The 21,867-nt window shown below is 44.8% G+C and overlaps 1 protein-coding gene across 4 annotated transcripts in view; it reads right to left on the reverse strand.

Annotated features, from left to right (window-relative positions):
* GALNT14 (polypeptide N-acetylgalactosaminyltransferase 14) overlaps positions 1 to 21,867 on the reverse strand; it is a 184,202-nt gene that overhangs the window by 29,878 nt on the left and 132,457 nt on the right. For 2 of the 4 annotated variants that reach the window (XM_077813656.1, XM_077813657.1), the window contains exons 4-9: positions 18,332 to 18,399; positions 15,386 to 15,451; positions 12,618 to 12,739; positions 4,945 to 5,032; positions 2,676 to 2,760; positions 557 to 660 (exon numbers count right to left, since the gene is read on the reverse strand). In XM_077813656.1, coding sequence (XP_077669782.1) covers positions 557 to 660; positions 2,676 to 2,760; positions 4,945 to 5,032; positions 12,618 to 12,739; positions 15,386 to 15,451; positions 18,332 to 18,399 — 533 coding nt within the window. Of the gene's footprint in view, positions 1 to 475; positions 661 to 2,675; positions 2,761 to 4,944; positions 5,033 to 12,617; positions 12,740 to 15,385; positions 15,452 to 18,331; positions 18,400 to 21,867 lie in introns of all 4 variants that reach the window. The other 2 variants (XM_077813655.1, XM_077813658.1) reach the window with 2 other exon arrangements.

Below are 21,867 nucleotides of genomic sequence, written 5' to 3' on the forward strand. Positions count from 1 at the left end.
ACATTACTTGAGAGCATGCGTGGTGCATGGAACCCCCCTACCTCCATTCAGGGAAGCTAGCCCCCAGCCCCACCCCTTCCGTTAGAGGCCCCACCTCTACCTTGGCCCTTCTGCCCTCCTCCCCCACCAGAGCCCAGAGCCCCTCACTACAGCTGGGAGAGCCCCGCCCCAACTCTGGAGTGCCGGCCCGCCCCAACCCCAGGTGGCCCCAGCCCCGGAGCACCAGCCGGTCCCAGCCCAGCCAGCCGGTCCGAGCACCCGCCCTAGGTGCCCCGAGTCCTAGGCCACCAGCCAGCTCTCCCTAGCCCCAGCCCTCTTCGGGGGGAGAGGCTAAGCAAGGGCAGGAAGAGGAGCAGCCTGGTCTGGGACCATGAGGGAAGACTGGGATGTAGAAGGGGGCCTCGGGGTGGAGCGTGGGTGGGGCCATGCCTGGCTGTTTCGGGATGCTTAGCCTCCCCTGGCCTATGATACCCACCAGCCATGCTTGAAAGGAAGAGCCAGCCCCATCTCTTGGAAGGATGAAGATCCCCACGTCCCTGCAACAACAGAGACTCACCAAAGTTCTCCCCACCCCAGATGTCCATGGCAGTGTCGTACTTCCCCAGGTGGTTGAACCAGGTTTTGTCGATCACAAAGAGCCCCCCTGCAATGATTGGAGTCCTGCAGAGATACAAAGGGAAGAGGGGACAAGCCCTTACTCAAACACTGGAGTAGAACCTGAGATGCACAGTAAGCCACCTCCTTTCTCTTCCTATTCTGCTTTCAGAGCGATATATCTGTGAATCTTCCTATCATCCCGAAACAAGGACACATGTCTCAACATGGCAGAGCCATTTAACTGGCTGGCTTGGTATTTTTCTGTCGATCATAAACTGCCCGGCACTTAAAAACAGGTTAATGCACACATTAACACAACTCCTATGAGCCCAGAGTTCACAGCCCTTATTGTACGCTTCATAACCAAAAATGCACTTAGCACTTGGGGGTTATTTACATGGCATGACCTAAATGGCCTTTGTGCCAGGAGAGATCTTATTAGGAACACCACTGTAACAGGGAGAGGAAGCCTGTGCCTATTCAACAGGGGATTTTTAAAAGCCATCACTGTGAGTTTGATCTAGAATTTCTCAAACTAGGGGTCCCGACCCAAAAGGAGGTCACAAGACTATTGCAGGGGGATCACGAGATCGGTGGCTGCTGGCTGGATGCCCAGCTCTGAAGGCACCACCACAGTCACCAGAAGCAGCGCAGAAGTAAGGGTGGCATGGTGGGGGGCAGTTTGCCCCTTTTTAGGGGGGGGTCGTCACAGTCTGAAATATTTTCAAAGGGGTTCTCAGCAAAAAAAGTTTGAGAACCCCGGTTTGATCTTTATTTCCAAACAGGGCTACTTTTTGCCTTCTGGATGAGCTGAGGTTATCAAAGAGAAGTCATGTGGAGGGGTTGGAGAGAGAGAGAGGAGGATCATTTTAGGAGTATCACCCATTCGATGGGGCAGGCCCCATGCCTACGAGCCTGTGCCACATCCTGCAAACATGTATAATTAAAATGCATTGGATTTGTCTCGGGTCTCATGATCTCTCTGCACCGCGAGGGGGCTCCAATTGTTTTTGCAGGCAGGACAATCACGAAAATGAGATGGGGCACCGGGAGATGAACATGAGCTCATTACAAGAACCAGGACAAGAAGCAGCAAGATTTGGTTCCCCATGATGTGTGTCCTCTGCATCATTTCTGGAGCTCTGAGCTTTCACCACCACATTCCCTGTTCCATGCTTCATGTCACAACAACGATATTTCTGTTCAAGGACCGGACAAAATACCAGCCAACATCATACCTTAGCCAGCAACAAGGGGTGAATAAGGTGAGGCACTCCCTCCAACCCAAGGGATGAGGTCAGATTTTTTTCTCTTCCTGATTTGATTAACTCTCCTGAGATTCATCACTCACTTCCTATTACCTTCAGACTTGCTGTCCGCCCCTTAGGCAGCTTAGAAGGGCAAGGCTGGTTGGGAATGCATGATCTGGATCACTTGCTTTCATCAAGGGTTTCACCCTTTTTCAGGGATTCCTCTTGTTCTTGGGTAAAATATGAGTTGTGAGAAGTAAAGTAAGAGTCTTTGTTGGGGGAAGAAGGGTCTCGTTCACAGGCTGGAAGAACTAGGAGCCTTCACCTATTTTTACTTAGCCTTTTGGGGTGGGGGAATCATTTGGAGCCCTTAGGCACTACCTTATTACAATAATAATAATAATTGTCACCCTGAGTTGTAAAACCCAAAGTAAACTGGAACTCAGGACAGACCCATGAGACTCAGGACTGTTATGGGACGGGTGGGAGTACCTATCCGTCTCCTCCATGGTGCCATATGTGTTAAACCAGGTCCCTAATTAGGTACTTAGATTTCCTTCTGGACCAGCTAAATAGAACCATGTGCTGTATCTACAGAATTGGGCAATATCTCCAGTCAGGGTCAGATCCATAGCCGGTGAAGTCAACGGAAAGACTCCCGTAGACTTCAGTGGGCTTTGAGTCTAGTCCTTAGTGTGCAAATTTCCCTGCAAGTGAAAAGGGGAAAATCAGACAAGGCCCTGGACACAGTCTGGCTGGCACCAACTTCCACAGAAGAAAGCCCTCCATACACCCCAGTTTTCCCCCCTCTGCTGCCTTGCTACTTACTTAATGGGTTCTGTAGGGTCAATTCGTTTGGCTTTCTGCTCTGGGGAAAGCTGCTCCCATTTGAAATGTAGACTCCAGTCAAACCCTAAAAACAAAGTATAGAAGGACCATGGCGAAATTGGAGATGGACATAAACCAGGAGGTCACCAAACCCATCCCCTAGCCAGCACAAAATTGTTTCTGATTCTTCCATTTTAAATGACCCAGATAATGGGTCTGCAGCCAGTTCTCTGAGGAGACGATTCCAGTGTCTAACACATTTAAATATTACAAACAAAAAACTACATGAAAGGAGAGCTACAGTTGCAATGTCCAGCACTCAAAAAAGTCAGAAAGTGCCAGAACAAAGGTGGCCTGTAAAGCCTTAATTCAGCACCCTTGTGCGTATGCATTAGGATACAGTCTTTAACTTACGTGAGCACACACTATCGTTTTCACAGGAGCCCTGCCTCATTCAGTGAACAGAACGGACAGGGCTCAGTTGATGATCAGCAATATAATATTTCATTTTACCACCATCGTTCAACATATGGGCCCATGGCCTTATTTATTTATTTATTTATTTCCTCATGGGCTTTTCTGTTGTGCTCATCACTGTAATACCTGAGGGTTCACAAGCATTGGCAAATTTACCTTCACAACCCCCCTACAGGATGATGGGGTGACACTATCCTCATTTTACGGATGGGAAACTGAGGAATGGAGGCATTAAGGTCCAAAGTGTACATTAACTCTGGGTGCCCTGTTTGAGAGACGTAGGGCCTGATTTTTCAGAGTACTCAGCATTACGCAGTGTTTTGAATGTTCAAAGCGCAACTCCTATCGACTTCAGTTGCATTTGTGAGTGCTCAACACACCTGCAGATGAAAACAGGCGCCAAAAATTGAGGAACACACAAGTAGTGACCATCTCTGAAAAGTCTACTTTAAGTGCCTGTTGCAGCATCACACAGGAACTCTGTGGCAGGCATAGAACCCAATTCTCCTAGAGGCATTCAACTGCCTAAACCCCGAGACTCTCCCCTCCCTTTCTGCAGTCCCCTGCCTCATTCACTACCCACCTTTCAACTCTGCAACAAGTGAAACAGGGGCCCTCAAACAAAAGCCTCCTTTGCTGCACAGCCTGGTCCATTCTCTAAGCATGTAGGAAATGTCGCATGTTCTGGGGCTTCTAGACAGAGAGGTGCAGAGCACAAAGGGGCACAGAGACAGGAATCTCAGAGAACCAGCAAGTTTGCACTGAGGTCGAAACTAGAGACTGCCTCATCCGCTGGGCCCCCATCTTGAGAAGAAGGATCAAAGATTGTAGCAAAGAGGCAATGAGCCAAGCCTGTCTGAACTTGAAGAATGGCTTTGGTTCTGTTTATAGAACTGTATAAATTGCCATACCAGAACACATTCATGGTTCATCTAGCCCAGTTACCCTTTCTGCAGAGGCTATAGAGACTGGACTTCAGTATGGGCCATGTCTCCTCTGGCACAAACCTGTTAATCTGTCGTTAGTCTCATAATAGATTCCATTTGCCTCTGTGTTAAAACCACCAGACAACCAAGCTTGGCTGATAGTCTCTGCACAGAGCATTAGCTGGCACTTTCTAGAGAAATCCAAGGACATGAGTAAAAAACTCCAGGGGTGCGTGCTACACAAGAAACAAGGAGAGGAGCCACTCTCTCTCTCAGAGTAATCAGAGAACAGCATTCTCCAGGGAGGGAAGAGTCATCTTGCCATTTAGCAGAGGGAAGTCATATTTCAGGGCCTGATTCTTCACTGTGTCACTTTGGTTTTACACTGGCATATCTCTGGAGTGACACAATGGGGAAATCAGGCGACCAGAAATGTGCAAAGCTCAGAAGGGGACTTCAGCTAACAACCCACTTATAGCTGTGGAGATATGTATGGCAATACTATCCCTCTATATCCCTCCCGTTCCATGACACCTGGTTTTCTCTGCTGCTAGGGGTTAGCTTAGATGGGATACTTCCCCCGCATGGCCACTGCACCCTAGTAAGGAATTCCATTCCCTCAAGTCAGTGGTATGAAGGGCCAGTCTAGCCTAGCAAACTGATAGAGGGGGAAACAGGGTATTTTTAGTGTGCTTGCAGAAAACAGCTGTGTATACAGAGCGTTATAAATAATCCTTACAGTAGGGAGCTCCGACTCAGTGCCTCCTTCACACTGAGTCAGCCACTTCCCTCTGCCAGTGTCTGCTGAGCATAGTACCTCACAGATCAGCATCACCCAACAGGGAGTGAGCACAATACACACTCACCTCCTCTCAGGTCCGAGGAAGCAGCCACATAGGCAAAAGTGTCCAAGTTGATGATGTCGATAACTGGACTGACCACGCGGGTTGGATCCTGAGAACAAGGAACAAAACAACTCATGACTTTTGACCTGGTGTAGCTTCTCCTCAGAAGCCAGCTCAGTAGCAGGGTGGTGGAAAAACCTGTCTTATGGGCAAAGATGTGAGGAAGCTGGTTTGCCACTGAGGTCTGGAGTCCTCTACTGATCCACAGGACAGACAAGTCAAGGGGATGGCCAAATTCTTAGCTGTGTTCACTGGCTGGAACTCCTGGTGTCAATCCAGTTTCTTGTGGACCGGTGTCCATATCACAAAAGCAACCCTCTAGATAACTTGTTGGCTGTCTTATCAGAAAGGCTAAGGATTGAATGGAAGCATCCGCTCAGACACTCTCATCCCTGGAGGACAAAGTTGAGGATACACTACCAGGGTGGTGTGTGGGGAAGCTTATACTTCCCCTATTATGAACAGAGGACTTAGTCTCCAAGGCTGTCAAGCCAGCATCTTTCACTAGCTCTAAATTCTCTCACAAAGAAACCCGGACTGCATAGGGTGTGGGTGGGTTTTACACCAAACTTGGCTCAAGAATCTCTAGCTGAGTACAAAACTCCATCTTTCTTTTACAAATTCATCAATTTATTCCCCCACCACCTCCTTTCAATTCTTTTTATTGAATTTTAGAAGTTAAGCCACAAGCAAGAAATTTAAAGAATAGACAAAACAAAGCCAGCCAGCCAGTTAAAACATATAGAAAAACACTACATATAAATCCGCAAAATTACCATACAGCACTGCTTTTGTCAAAGGAGGGGAAGGGGTTAAAGAATGAAATGATGTTAAATATTTGGTACTAGTGATTTAATTATCTTCTTGTTATAGGAAAAGAGATTATACAAACAGTTAGGGACAAAAATATCTACAGGAGGATGAGATTCTGACAGCTTTGACTGGTCTCTTATCTTCCCTTTTCTTTTCAAAAATCCCAAACTCCAATTATAGCTCAAACTTCAAGCTTTTCCCCTCACCAGATCAAATCGCTTTTCACAGACATGCAGACGAATGCATCTTAGCACATGCAGGCTTGCTCTCTCACTCTGGGAGAAGATTTTGTTTTAGAAATCAGTCCTAAAAAATAGGAGCTATGTTCTGGTGCAGTCACAGAACAAAGGAGCTGAGCACTGAAAGTCGTGCTGCTCAGCCATATTGGGGATTCAGGTTTTATAAATCGGAATGACAATTCTTGGCATTTCTATGACATTGTCTATCTGAGAATCTCAAAGCACTTGTATGGACATTGATGAACTAAGCATCATAACACCCATGTCAGGTCAGTAAATATTGTTATTCCCATATGGTAGATGGAGAAACGGAGGCACAAGATATTGAAGACTGTGACACTCTGTACCTCAAAGGAGCACCTTGGAACCCCCATATTCACCACTGCCATATAATTATGATATATTTTGTACAAAGTATACCTTGTGAGGATCATTTTGAAAGTCTTGATTTGTTGAACATAATATCCTGTTGGATTGTACGTACTATCATTGTATGTGAAGTTATGAAGTATTGCTAAATATGCTACTGAAATATGCTGTGAGATTGGGAGATTCCCACAGCCAGCCTTTAAGTTGCAACAAAGGAGGGCACAGACAGCATTAATGGCCCATCAAGAAGAATCAACTATCCCAGAGACTTCTCAGAGAAGGCACATACACAATGGAGCTGCCTGACCCCACCTCACAGCTAGGATCTTTCTAGCAGCTGGAAGAAGGTATAAAAAGAGAGGCAGTGAGATCACTTGGCTTCTTCACCTCCCCATCTCAACACCTGGAAAATCATCTGGAAAGAAAAGACTTGGAACTAGGGAGACTGGTCCCAGGCTGTAAGGGGGTCCAGTCTGTGTACTGAGGAACTGTAAGCTGACTGTGCCATCTGTTAAAGTGGGACTGTTTGATTCAAATCTTCCATAGTCTAAGTTAGAAGTAGACTGAGAATTTATTTTTGTTTCTTAGATAACCAGTTTTGATCTCTATGCCTGCTACTTATAACAACTTAAAATCTGTCTTTCTGTAGTTAAGAAGTCTGTTTTATATTTTACCTGAAACAGTGTGTTTTGGTTGAAGTGCTTAGGAAATCTCAGCTCATGTTAACAGGGGCTGTTGCACATGCACTACCCTTTTGTCGGTGCGGCAAACAAATTCATGCATTTACACTGGCCAGGCTTCTGATCAGGGCAAGACGGTACAGTTCTGGGGCATAAGGCTGGAGCTGAAGGGAATTGGCTGGAGCTTCTCCATTGATAGTTCATGAGAGGCTGGGAGATCATTCATGTAACTCAGTTGGGCATGTCCCTGCCTGTGGATGGCTGTGTAAGTGCAGTGCCTATCAGAGGCTTGTACCTTGGCATCAGCATCACAGTGTGAGAGGCAGCCCAGGTTGGTGGGACAGAGGGCTTTGCGGACCCACGGTCCAGGTTGCACCTTGGGGACCCTGTCACAAAGTCCTGCTCCTGATTAAGTCAATGGCAAAACTCTCAAGCATTACAATGGGAGCAAGACTGATCCCTAAGTGGCTTGACCAAAGTCAGTGCACAGAACGCAGACACCCAGACTTGTGTCTGAACCCCAAGATCACCCTTCCCCTCAAACAGCATACCTTTTTTGCTGGAAGCTTTTCTACCTCCTCAGCATGATGAGCTTTTGAAATTGATTGAAAAATCCTTAATGTAAGAATCCAACTAATACAGAACAGAAAGCCAAATAAGTGACCCCAGAGGTTAGCGCTTTGCTCTAGGGATGGTCGGGAATTTTTTTTTCCCATCCCATGAATATTTTTTTGATGCATTCAACATTTTTCCTATAACAAATGAAGACGAAAAGTCAAAATCTAACAAATACAACCCCCAAAATTGTTTTTTTCATTTGGGGTCAATAGAAACATTTTGTCATATTTAATTTTGATTTCACCTTTTTCTCTTTGTTTAACCTTTTTTTTTTTTTCAGTCTCTGTAGCTTAAATTTCTAAATGAAAAGTTGTTTCGAACCAGAAAACTGGATGTTTTAATTTTTAAAACGTCAAAATGAAACATTTCGATGATTTTGAAACCTTTGGTCTGAACATTTTTCAAGTCAGGAGAGTCGCTGAACCTGCCCCTGTTTCACGAAACATTTTGGGTTTGATGAATTGGAGTTTTCAACCAAAAAAAAAAAAAAAAGCTAATGGAAAATGTCCCCACCAGCTCTACTCTGCACTATGAAATGAGAGATCTCTGCCAATTTCTCAGTTCTGATTTCTGGACGGCTGAACCAGCAAGAGGCTGAGGAGAGGGTGTGTCAAGGTTGCTTTCTAGTGACCCTTCTGGTTGACCCAAAGAATGGCACTGATGAGCTCAAACTGCAGTCACACTCACTGGCTGAAGGAAGGTCTCCATGAGATGGGGCAAAAGGATTTAAACCCAGGATGGAGAGGAAATCAGAGGATACTGTATATGAAACTTATGTTGAGGGGGAATGACTATATATGTTAACATTTTACCATGAGCAACTTGCTCATGAATGCATTTAGAGAGCCATAATTCATGCCCACATTGGATTCTACTCATCCTCATTACAAAGCAAAGATTCTTACAAGAAAATCCCCACGAACATTCTCTGCGTTTCTCAGCGGAGAGAAATACAGCAGGGATTTTAGCTTTCAGTGACATACTTAGAATCTCTGTGCCTCAGTGGCCACATCTATACAGCAGGGAAAATGATCTTACACAGCGTGCACAAAGGGCTTTGAGATCCTGAAAAGAAAGGCACTTCTTATAAGTATAGTTACTATTTGATTTATAGCCAACTTTTACTTTAGTCAGTTTCACCTTCTGGCTCTCACATGGCTAGCACAATGCTGCACTGTTGGGGCTCCAAAAATGTCAAGAACATGTTTACCTCTAGCCCCCCCCATATTCTCAAATTCTTAATTAGAATTTTCAAAAATTCATGAACGGATTTCTACTGATCTTGTTGTCACACAGACTAAATTACATCTGCAAGTCAACCATGCCTTGTCCCTTTAGAATGTTCTTAAAAATCAAATCAAATATTTCAATGGAAAAGGAAACGTATTCCAGCTATTCGGGGCTACAACCACCAATGTTGACCTCCCATTCGTTCGAATGGTTAGCAGGAAGGCAGAAAGAAAAGGAGTACTTTTGGCACCTTAGAGCTGTAGCTCATAAAAGCTTATGCTCAGATAAATTGGTTAGTCTCTAAGGTGCCACAAGTCCTCCTTTTCTTTTTGCGAATACAGACTAACACGGCTGTTACTCTGAAACCAGGAAGGCAGTGGGCATCCTTCTCCCTTTGAGAGAAACTCCCATGCAAAGTTATAGCTTAACATCCCACCTTAGAGCTCCCTCCACAGACTGGGAGAACATGCAAAACTGTCAGGGGCTTCAGCTGGAAGCGGAACACCATTCGCTGGCTCATTATAGTGGCATTAGCAAAAGCCAATTTTCAGGTGAGCTGATTAAGATTGATTCTTACTGTAAAAATGCCTTAGGCTTGATAATTACATTTTAAGAACAGTTATTCAGTTGAAATAAATGGGTAATGGTTTTAGATATACCTCTACAAGTAAAAACGAGAGACCATGTGCTTACACGTTTGCAGTCGTAAACAGTCTTGGAACATGTGCACGCTCTCTCTCTCTGATACACACACACACACACCCCGCCTTTTATTTTGACATTTGCCGAACACCCAGAAACCTGCCTGAACCGCTGCTTTGCCCAATGAAAAATGGGAAGTGACATGCAGAGTGGAATGGTACTGGGAGCGAAGTCAGATTCATTTTGGGCCAGTCATTCTTCATTTGCTCGAGACTTCCATTTTATTACCACAAATACCATTCCTGCCAGTAACAGAGTAAGAAGAGACTTTTTATGTAACATTAATTCCCACTGTAAAAGAACATGGCAGGGAATTGGCCGGTTGTCTTTCCAGCACCTGCCCAAAGGTGGCAGCAGTAACATTTCATACAGTTCAGTGATCAGTATCTTAACCCCGGTGTAAAGGATGGAGGCAATGAGCCAGGTAACAAGGACACTAATGGACGGGGGTCAGGGACTCCTTGGACCTTTAAAAAATTTCTCTCAAGGGTCACATTTAAAAAAAAAAAAGATATATTTTCAAAAATACCCTCCAATCCTGGCCTGTAGTACTGCCTACCCCTCCACCCCCACTACCCTTTGATATTCCAGAACTAGGTCCCCACCCAGCTCTGAGGTGCACCTCAATCCTGACTGAAGCACCACCTACAGTTCTATTTCTGTGCACCCCAGACACCTTTCCTCTAATGCAGCTCCATCCTGACCCACAGCACTGCCTGCTGTTCCAGCCCTGGGCTCCCCACACACAGCTCGGTCTATGCCCTTCACTCCTGACCTGCCACAACCCCTGCTATTCCAATCTCAGAAACCATGGAGTGCATCGACCATGCCTAGATGGTGGCTTAGCAAGCTGGGGGAAACGTCCACTAGGAAGTAGGACGGACCCACTATGGTGGCTTTGTCCTAAAGTAGGATTTAAATCCAGGTCACCATAAGTGGGGAACCTGTCGGTGGATTAAGCTGCTGAGCCTTTTTCTAGCTCTTTAAAGTCCTACTTCACAGTGATCTCACTTGGCTCAAAATGTCAGCAACACTCTTCAACAATGTCCCTGTCAACTTCTAGGGAGTGACTGAACCCAGGTCCTCTGCAGCATGGCCAGCAGGGAGTGCGAACCACAGAGCCAGCTTCTACTTCAAACCATGCACATATTTAAAATACAATTACAAATCAGAAGTTAGCAGAGGTGAGGGTTGGCTTTAATGTTACATTCAAACCATGCTCCTGCCGCTCTGTTGTAATGAAACTCCTCCGGCTTTGCTGCATCTGCCATCCACATGCATCCATCACATCGACTCTGAGCATGAACTATGGGCCCCAGCGCTGCAAGGGAAATGCAGTCCTGATTGCCACCCTGCTCGCTTTCACTCTGCCAGAACACATCAGCGGAAATGATGCTGTTGCTCGAGTTGAAACGCAGGGCGGAGTTGGCTGGGGTAGGGAAATGTGGTGGTGGGAGGAGTGTTAAAAGGCCATTCCCAGAGTGAAAAACAATCAGTGAAATAAACGTTAGTGGAAGACCCGGTACTGGGGCAGGTGAGAGCGGAGTCTTCATAATAAGTAAGTGTCATTGTGATTACATCAGTATTTATTAGATGTATTTTAGTGCCACCTTCAGTCAGAGATTGGGGCCCCGTTGGGGTAGGAATTGCACAAACACAGTAAAAAGGCCTGACCCTGAGAGCTCACAGGTTAGGAAGTTAACTTGGACCCGTGCCCCCACCAAGTCACCGGGCTTTCAAGTGGAACAGCATAGGTTTGTGACAAGGGGCAAGGCAGGTAAGAGACAAGGGGCAAGATTATGGCAAAACAAGCCCATTTTTACATAATATTATGACCTCAGACAAGGTATTTCACCCCTATATGTGCCAGTTCCCCAAAGATATGTTCATATATTTAATAATAAAATATACAAATAACTGTTTTAATCATGAATAACAGTATTTACTAGAAAAAAAAAACTTGTGGGACCTTAGAGACTAACATTTATTTGGGCATAAGCTTTTGTGAGCTAAAACCCACTTCATCGGATGCATGCATTGGAAAATACAGTAGGAAGATATATATACACAGAGAACATTTACTAGGAGAGACACTTTCCTGATAATAGTAACAATAATGACCTTTCTATTGATCCTTAAACACTTATCTTCCAAGCACAGCTAACCACGCAACTAGTTAAAATCTGCATGTGATACCCCTGAGAGGTGCATACGTATAATTATCCCCATTTTACAGAGGGGGAAATTCAGGCACAGCGAGGTCCAAGGTCACAGGAGTCAGTGGCAGAGCTAAGGAGTTCCTTGTTCCCAGACACTACACTGAACCCACAGGATCACGGCACCTTTTATTTGAATGACAAGGTGCTGTGGCGGGCAGGGCAAGAGGAGAGGTGTTTCTAGTGGAAGGAGAATATCATTGTCTGCTGCGAAATCAGCAGAATTTAAACCTATTAAATCCATTTATTAAAGCTTAATTAGCATGAAATTAAATTCAACCCTTATTCAAAGAGCCCTAAATCATCAGTACTGGGCATTTTTACATGAGCTTAATTGAAAAGTCCCTTTGGAGCAATGCCCACCTATTCCCCTGGCACCACTCAGCATTTGCCTCTCAGCAATTGCAACAGGGACCCAGGGGTCCAGGTAGCTTGATTTGCACACACACACTGGCCAGTTCCTTGCCTCCTGTCTCTGCAATATACCCATCAACTGCTGGGACTGACTCACTATTGCACACCCATGATAATCCTTTTGACTACAGCAGCGGTACCTCAGGGATGAACTGGGCCAATGGGGATCCCCAATGGAGCAGGAGAGAGAGAGAGAAAACTCCAGGTACAGGCTAAAGAAAGGCAAGAGAGAGAAAACCTTGGCAGGTATCCCACTGAGGGTCAGCCCTGCACTTTCCATCAGAGAAGCTATTGGTGGATTTTACCAAGACCTGTGCTAATTGAGTGGTGACCTGGTTTTCTGAGACACGTACCTCTTTGATCCTCTGCAGGAGAGGCAGCAGCCAGTCTTTATTCACCTCGCAGTGACTGTCTAGGAAGGTCAGAACTCCTGCCTGTGCCACGTCTGCCCCTCGGATTCGGGACCGGATCAAACCTGTTCAGATACACGCAAGCTCAGGTGCATCACAGATTGCATCCGTCTCTCTGTGCAGGGGATTAGTGGACTCCCCAGAAGCACATTCTACACACACAGAGAGGCCCCTTGAGCCCCAACCCATCCTCCATTCCACATGTGCATGCCTGGGTTTTGGTGTGAGCAAGCCACCTCCCTCATTTTCCAAGGTCATTAAAGTATTTAGGGTCATTTAGATTACTGATTTATGGAAATTACACCAATTCTTAATTAATGCAATTATTTCTGCTGCCACTTTCCTGGGGGAAAAGTGAGACTTAAAATGCTTCAGTAACCCCCACAGGTACAATAATCTAATATAGATTTAATTCAGCTTGGAATGTGCCTGTAACAGCAGTGACAAAGGAGAGGGGAATTTGAACAAATATTTTATCACACCACCACCAACAACCCCCATCCATCCTCCGCCACAAAGAGTGAGTGGATCTCCTTAGTAAGTGTGTGGTTTCAGTCTGTACGTTCACTGGATCCACCAGCGACATTCCCACTTATGTCCATGGAAGCCAGGCGTGGGGATGGAGAACTGTCCATAACTGAAGTGTCAATCCATGCATAGGCCTCTCTCTCTCTAATCCCTAAAACTCATCTTGACTTCCCACTGCTGGCTCCATCTACTGACCCACTGATGTCTTGCCTCCTGTGGCATCAAAAGTCATTAGCTCAGGATGCTCAGCAGAAACATCTTTTATCAAGGAGGGGGACATCTCAAGTGCTGGTCCCAAGGAGCGACAAGCCTGCTGTGTCTATTATAATGCACTTACCCCACCTTACTGTTAGGAGATGTAGGAGGTGGATATTTGTGTGTGTGAGAAAGAGACAGAGGTAAATGCAGTGGGTGTATCTAGCTGTGATGCTACAGTCCATGGGGAACTACTCAGACACACAGATTTAGGGCTGGATTGTTTGGTTAATTTTTGATCTCTAAAGATGAACACAAAGCCCTCCTTCCACCAGTTACATCTCTCCACTGTCTCTGTGATATGTGGTATGTGGTATGTGATATCTACCATCTGTACTCCAGTCAAATGGCTCCTCCCCACTCATTCCTCCAGTACACTGCCCATTCGCCAGTTAGCAGCAGCATTAACAAAACGGATGAACCCTCCACAAACGGAAGGACCTGCATCTTGACCAAGGATAACTGACAGCACAAAATGGGGACACAAGAATGGAGGCAGTGCTGGAAAAGCACCATCCGTGGTAGTGGTGATGGGGTGAAAGGAGACAACAAGGAACTAAGGGACTCTGGGAAATAGAAGATCACAAAGGCAAGAAGCAGCATTGCAGGGACAGGCAGAAGGAGCCCATTGATAATTATGTTACAAGAACCTAGAGGAAAGGGACTGAGACATACCCCAAGAGTCCGAGCAAGAGCGAGAGACAGATAGAAGGCCAAACCCTGGAACCTGGGGCAACATGAGTGACTATGGGGTTTCCTGGGGATATCCTTGTGGACTGGAAAATGGAGGCTCCTCTCAGACTGCACTCTATAACTTCTATGGCAGCTCCAGGCTCTGTCATCTAGCTAGGGGCCTACCACCTCCACCACACCCTTGCCCCAACTGCCTACAGGCAGCATGCAAAGAGCCTCGATGGAGTATAACTCTGTGGTATACAAGTGGATGTGACCCCTCTGGGCTGGGTTTCCAGATCCTGACTCCCTGCACACCAGCATCTGCAGCAGAATCCGTTTCCACTGGGTCAGGGCCCTCTGATGAGCATATGTGTATGTGAAGTATGTGTGGTGGGGTGTCACAGTTTGGCTGGGAGAAAGACAGACAGAAATTCAGAAACAGATATAGAGAGAGGGCAAGTTTGTGACTCACTTACACCAGTGTCAATGCAGAGAACATCTCTGACATCAAAGGGGCCACTCAAGATTCACCCCAGTCTAACAGAGCAAATCCAGCCAAGCAGGAGAATACTCAGATAAACCCCCTCTACTCCCCATCCTCCCTATCTCCCCACTCCACAAAATCCCTATAGCTCATGCTTTTGGCTTGCCGCTAAAAACATTCTTTGATATTTGTGGGATTTTTTTAATACTGTAAAGCGGCATTAGAAAATATCCATTTAGATTTTGGGGCTGGGTGGCAAAGTGTATCCAGAGGTCCGCAGCAATAGCCCCCTGGGGCATGCATTCATCCTCCTTACAGATCTTCTTAATCTTTAAAATATAATTAATTTATATATTTTTTTAATTCCCATGGAGGCAGCAGGAGCTGATCTCGTCTGTTTCATTAGAACAAACAGCTTTAAAAAGAAGTCCCGGGGCTTTGTTTTGCCTTTTCTAATTTTCTGGCTAATAAGCTGCAGCTGAGCCTCATTGGATATCTTAACAGGTCCAATCTCTTTGAATGGGGGTGGGGGGGCGGGGGAGATCCATTTTGATTCTCTGGCCCTTCTGAACATCTCTTTTTATTAGTGCTCTCACCCCTCGGATCCAAAGTCACTGATATTTGCAGAAGGCCGGCAGATCTCCCTGTGATCACATCACCTCAACACAGTCACTCCTGCCAACTCAACTGGGCATCCATCTCTCTTCCCACCTCCAGGATTTTCCCTGTCTCTCACCACCCACCCACCTGTGTCCTGACAGGATCTTACCTTCTCGTTGCCTGTTGCGCAAGCATTTCACCTTGGGTAACTTGCCCAGTAAATGGCAGTCGTCAGCTTTGGAAACACAAACAGAGGCACAGAACACATCAGTGTTGAGGCTATCACTTTCACCAGACATGGGCCTCACAGGGTAATTAAGAGGGCAGGAAGGGTTCTTTTTTTATGGGTGGCACATCAGATAGAAACTGGGCTTGATTTTGATCACACACCTGTGTAAATCATGAGTGACTCTGCTGAAGTAAATGGACCAGTTACTTGGTTGATGTAAACCAGTCCATTTATTCCAATGGAGTTAGATGGATTTCCAAGGGCTGAGGATATGGCCCAATAGAATTACAATGTAAAATCAGTGGTCAAGGAGAATCAGGGCTTAGGTTGGATTCTGACCTCATTTACACTAGTGTAAATCTAGATAACCTGCCACATGAGTAAACCTGAAGAAGAGCTCTGTGTAGCTCAAAAGCTTGTCTCTTTCACCAACAGAAGTTGGTCTGATAAAAGATATTACCTCACCCTCATTGTGTCTCTGTTCCCTCATGAAGCAGAAAAACCCTTGGGTGGCCTAAAAGGCATGGCCGAGGTGAAAAGAAGGGATGAATGGAGCGCTACTGCACTCTGGCAATCCCAGCTGTAGAATGGCTCCTTGGGGGCTGTTGCAGCTGGGTGCAATGTAGAGCAGCCCTGAGGTTGCTCTAAGTTAGGCAGGCACCAAACTGACCTCTGATACGTAAAGAACTAAGAGGAGTGCAAAGGTGACTGACAACCACCTTTGCTCCCTCTCCCCATCTTGTCCCACGTGGAGCTCTGATGCAGATGAAGATCTAGCCCAACAACTTTCCACTTTTAGGAAAGAAAGTGCCTTAATTTTTTCGCCAAATAAGTGTCATTTGTTTACTCTATCACTCAAACATCACACCTATTCTCATCTCTTCCAGCAGACTGAAAAGCTCCTCTGGTTCGTATCTCAGTCACAATAGTTTCCCATCAGTGTAACTCCACTGATTTCAGTGGAGTTGCGCTTGATATAGAATATGATCCAAAACTCACTGAATTCAACAGGAGTCTTTCTGGTGACTTCAGTGGGCTTTGGATCAGGCTCTTATGCCAGTGTGAGATCAGAATCAGACCAGTCGTGCTTAATATGCACTTCAACCAGCCCTATTTATAGCCTTTGAGTGTTGGCAGGTAGAGAGTAAATTGCTTGGAAAATGGGTATAAGTGTATTTTACATCCTCCTTTTAGTTGCTTTTCTGCTACACCTTGCAGCCCCTTGGTGTGCAAGTTAAAGTGATGCAATGAGCATTCATTGTATCAATTAAACCTGTTCTCTTATTCACTTCACTCTACAGCCCTGATTCTCCACTCAATCACACCAGAGTAACACCAGTGGGCCTGATCCTCAGCTAAGGTCAATCGGCATAATTCCACTGAAGTCAATGCCTATTTACAGCAGCTGAGATCTGTCCCACTTCCTTCAGTAGAGTGACACTGTGTAAAATGGGTGTAATGGAGGGAGACTCAGGTCCCATGTGTAATTCACAGCATCATTTTATGACACAGCTGTAGCTGGCTCACTATGCTACAAATGGTCACTGAGCAGATCTGAATCCACTCTCCCTTACACCAGTGAAAATCAGGAGTTACTCCTCTGAAGTGAGATTCTCCTCGCAGGTACAATGGTGCAAATCCAGAATAGCTCCACTTGAATCAAAAGGTGTTCTGGACTTACAGCAGTCTAACTGGCAATTAGATCTAGCCCAGTAGAACACCACCAGTGTAAAACTGGTGTGGGATCAGAATCAGGCCTACTGTGAACAGAAATGATTTTTTTGTTTCAATTAAAACAGATCCTCTCTTTTGGAATTTGAAATTCTCATGCAGTATTTGCAACCCCACTCTTTGTAGAAAGGGAAGTGTGAACTGTGGTTCAAAATCTTTAAAAAAACGAACAAAAAAACCCAAATTTCCTTCCTAACACCACCTTAGATTATTAAAACTGGTAGACTCTCTCACAGCTGTATTGATTTTGTATCATACAAACTACTTACATACTTTTTGGGCATGGAAAATGAAAACAGACCAGTTAGTTTTACTTCTGATTTTAGACAGTGACTTTCAGAGTCTCATGCACCAGTATCGTGCTGCAACATATGGGCTGCAAACTGAAGCTGGATGGGAATTTTTCGATTAAAGGTTTTTGGGTTGGAAAACGCTGATTCTTCAAAACCACAACATTTCAGGGGAAAGGGTCACTTATGATGAATTTCTTGTTTCGAAATTTTTTTGAAAAAAAAAAAAATTTAAATGGTCTACACATCCCATTTGGAATTGTTTTTTGAAATCTCAAAAATTTTCACAGGCTGGAAAAATGGATTTCCCATCCAGTCCTACTGCAAACTCTGTATGGCAATGTTTATTTGTTTAAACGAAAAAAACTATTTCCATTAGAGGGTTTTTTTAAGCCAAAGACAACATGTGGATGTGGCTCTACTGACCCTTGGGTTTTCTCAGAGCTTCCTAGTACACAGCCTAAATTTTAGCCAGATTTTCAACCAATGTCCCTGCAGTGAATGGAAACCAGAAAATGTAACTGACTATAAACAGAAAATGAAACTGACCAGCCTCGTTGTACTGTCTATCCTGAGTTAAAGCACGAAAATTGAACAGACAGCATAAACAGGCAAATGAGATATACAAAGTTCTTCCAACTTAAAGAATCTGTCTCTAGTTCCACGCCCAGCCCCACACCCTCAAATCCCAAGCTCATTGCAAAGGGGGCTATATGGGAAAAGTAATACAGCTCCCATGTACTGCCATCACCCAACACAGGGCTATGTACTCCCCATCCCTTCGCTTATTCTCTCATCCCAACCCAGCACAGCCCCTGTGTGTGCAGTCTGTCTCCTAGTGGTTAGGATATGGAGAGTCACTTACGATCATTGCTGAAGTCATCCACTAATATGATTTCATGGACCAGGTACACAGGGGTGCGGTTTAAAACACTGAGGAATGAAAAGAGAAAGTCCATGATAGTACCTGAGTAGCTAAACAAGTTAGGAGATGGGGAAAGGTGGGAGCTGACCTTTGACAAGGAAAAAAAAAAGGGCAGGTTTCCAGTACAGAGATAGACAATGGACGTGCCCGTGAAGCAATGTACAGGAAATCAGTCCCCATGCATCAGATACCTGAAGTCATATCTAATTATTCTAAAGAGAGCAGAGTTCCTATTCCCCTCCCTTGCCCAGCCCTACAAAGCTTAGAAAAGATTTGCCATTAACCTCAATGGGAAGGGGGGAGATGTATGTTTAACAATATGCATATTACAAGCTAAGTTTCACATGGGAATGTACAACCCTCTTAAAATCCCTTCCCCTCCCCCGGAACTAATGTTAGGTTACTGGCAACAGGACCAACACATAGCAAAATTACCTGTCAAAACCCCATCTTTTCATACCTTACAGGCATGGGAGGAAAAGTCCTGTTTTTACTGTGAGCTGATTGTGTTTCAAAGACTGCAGAGAGGATAACAGCGGGTTTGTATCCTGGCTGTTTAATAAAAGAAAGAAGCTAGAGGTGATAGTTTAAACTCCCCTCCAGGAGTATAGTTATTGTGAAATGGGGATGAAAGCTACAATCTATTAATTATACCATCTACATGTTCTGTCATTAGAAATGCAGGGCCTAATTCTCTCCTCACTTACAGTAGTATAAACCGGTGAAGTCAATGGAATTATACTAGTGTAAAACCTGCCTATAGAAAAGGAGTCAGGCTTGACTTTTTGAAGGGGCATTGGCAGCTGATGGATTGATTGTTCATATAGAACAGGTGTAAGTCAATTATTTTTTGTCAAGGTTCAAATTTCTTGGTCAAGGTATAGTTAAAGTCCAGACTCTAGAGAAAATAATAATAAAACCCCCAATCATAATATGTAAATAACAAGATTTTAGGGTCCATTGGATGTTGTAGGTAGGTTACAGTCCTTAATACACAGGCTTTCCCTTTAAGCCTGGGGCCAGTCTCCTCAATTCAGGTCTTTGTCTTTCCAGCATTCTTGTTGCTTCCAGTGTAGGTGGGGAAAGAGAAAGGTAAAAGCATGATGCCGCTGTCCCTTATTTTATACTCTTAGTCCATGTCCCTGGAAAGACACTAGCCCAGGCATGTCTGGTGGGCCTTGCTGAGTCACAGGGTTGAGCACTCCCCATTGTGTGGTGCTTCTCTTACAGAATTGTAAATCCCTTGTTTACAGCTCCCCTGTGGATTAATGGTCATTCAGTGCCCGATTGGGTGTGGATCACCTCCTTTGTTGTCAGTAGAGAACTAGCAATGGATGATTCCCAAACTTATAACATATTTCAGTAACAACCATACAGCAAAATTCCATAACTTCATACGCACTAATGATATGCATAATTTGACAGAACAATGGGTTTCAGCAGTTCATGTTTCCTATGATATTTTATATGGCATGCTTTGTATGAAATATATCATAATTACATGACAGGGGTGAATATGGGTTCCAGGATGCTGCTTTGAGGTACAGAGTGTCACAGTAGGTTTGGCAGAATTTACATTTTTTATTCTGAGGGGATAAGATGGATGTTTATTTGTAAGCATCTTTTTAGATTGTTATTGATTTAAATGTTCAGTTATGCAAAATTATGGGTTTTAAGCTTTTTTATTTTTATCTATTTAAATTTTCACGGTTGCAGGAAATTATTGGGCTTAGACAATCATTATTTAAAAACAGTAGATATTGAGATTCAAAAAGTTCAGGTTTTACAACCATTAAAAACACAAATTGTCAACATCGCATGTCAACATATGCAAAGTAAACATCCTTAAATCAAAGTGTAATATGTTGTCAAGCAGTGTTTTCTTCCTTTGCCTATTTGTAGATTTCAAATATAGATGGCAATATTTTTCTGTATGTCTGTTTGTGTATGGTGAAATTGACGAGATAAAAATCAGGCCCCCTGTATTCATTACAATCTCCCTCTCACACACCACTCCTTTATTTCACACACACACACACACACTATAATTTCTTTACTCTCTGTCCCTTTCTGCTCTGCTCCCATCTTGTCTGTTCATTACACTTTGCCTCTCTTTCTCTGAGCCCTTTGCTGCAGTCTCTCCACCCTGACAACTGTTCAAGCTGAACGTTCAAACCCACAGTGTTCAAGTGGGTTCAGAATAAGTTTACCCCCTCTTAGGTGGCACAACATTGTACGTGGAAGTGATGCCTTACCCCACCTTGTCCTTTATGGAGGGTCTGATACTGTGGGTTGCTGAGTACCCTCAACTCTCATTGAAATCAATGGGAGCTGTGGGTTACTCAACCCTGTACAGAATCAGGCCTTTGAATTGCACACAGTGAGCTAAATTCTGCAATCACCGACGCTGGTGTAAATCTGAACTAACTCCACTGAAAGCACCACTGGTATAAAACCAGAGTAATAACTCCATTGGTTTCAGGGGAGCTAGTCTGGATTTACACCAGTGAATGTGAGAGCAGAGCTGGTCTCAATCCTAGTAGGGCCAGGTCTTTGCCTGGTGTAAATCAGTGTAGCTGCACTGACTTCAGTGGAAGGACGTCAGTTTGCACAAGCTAAGGACTGAGCCTGTAAATGCAACATCTGAGTGACACTAAAGCCTTGATCCCAGCCCTTGTGCACAGTAAGGTTATCTGGGGAATATTCCCACACACTCTGTTGCACTAGCTCCTCCAGTGATAGCAAAGATGGGAGCTTCACTAATGCGGACAAGGCCCCCAGGGCTGCTGGCCTTTTTAACACCAGGGGGTTAGACAACACAGCATTCCAAATGCCTCCCGCCAACACAGCCACAGCGTATTAGCAAAAGTGTCTGGCCACCCCTCCTCCCTCCAGAGTTTGCACGCAGCCATTTCCACGTGCTGTTCCCGCCTGTCGAGTATCTTTTAAAAAAATTATTATTATTAATAGATTTGTCATAAACATACGAAAATAGCCCAAATGCAGGAGCTGAGTTCAGCAAATTACTGCAGCTGAGTGTCAGTACAGAGAGACAGGAGAGCCATAGCACGCTCGGTGGAATAGTTAACAGGCACTGATTGCCTGGAAATCAGACTGCAGGGAACTGGCAGGAAAAGAAGAATTGTAAAAGAGCCAGCAAAATAAAGAAATAGACCACTGAACATGTGTGTGGGAGAACCGGCCACAAGCCACCAGCAGAAAATTCCCCACCGTTGCTAGAGGGAGGACGGTCCAATGCTTAGAGCTCTAGCCAGAGACCTGGGTTCAAGTCCCTTCTCTGCCACAGACTCCTGGTGTGATCTTGGGCAAATCACTTGACCTCTCTGTGCCTCAGATCCCCCTCCGTTAAAATGGGGATACAGCACTGCTCTACTTCATGGGGGTGTTGTGAGGATCAATACATTAAAGATTGTGAAATGCTCAGATACTACAGTAACTAGTAATAGCCTTAAGCC

The sequence above is a fragment of the Eretmochelys imbricata genome, chromosome 3 (genome assembly GCF_965152235.1).
Source record: "Eretmochelys imbricata isolate rEreImb1 chromosome 3, rEreImb1.hap1, whole genome shotgun sequence".
Classification (NCBI taxonomy): domain Eukaryota; kingdom Metazoa; phylum Chordata; order Testudines; family Cheloniidae; genus Eretmochelys; species Eretmochelys imbricata.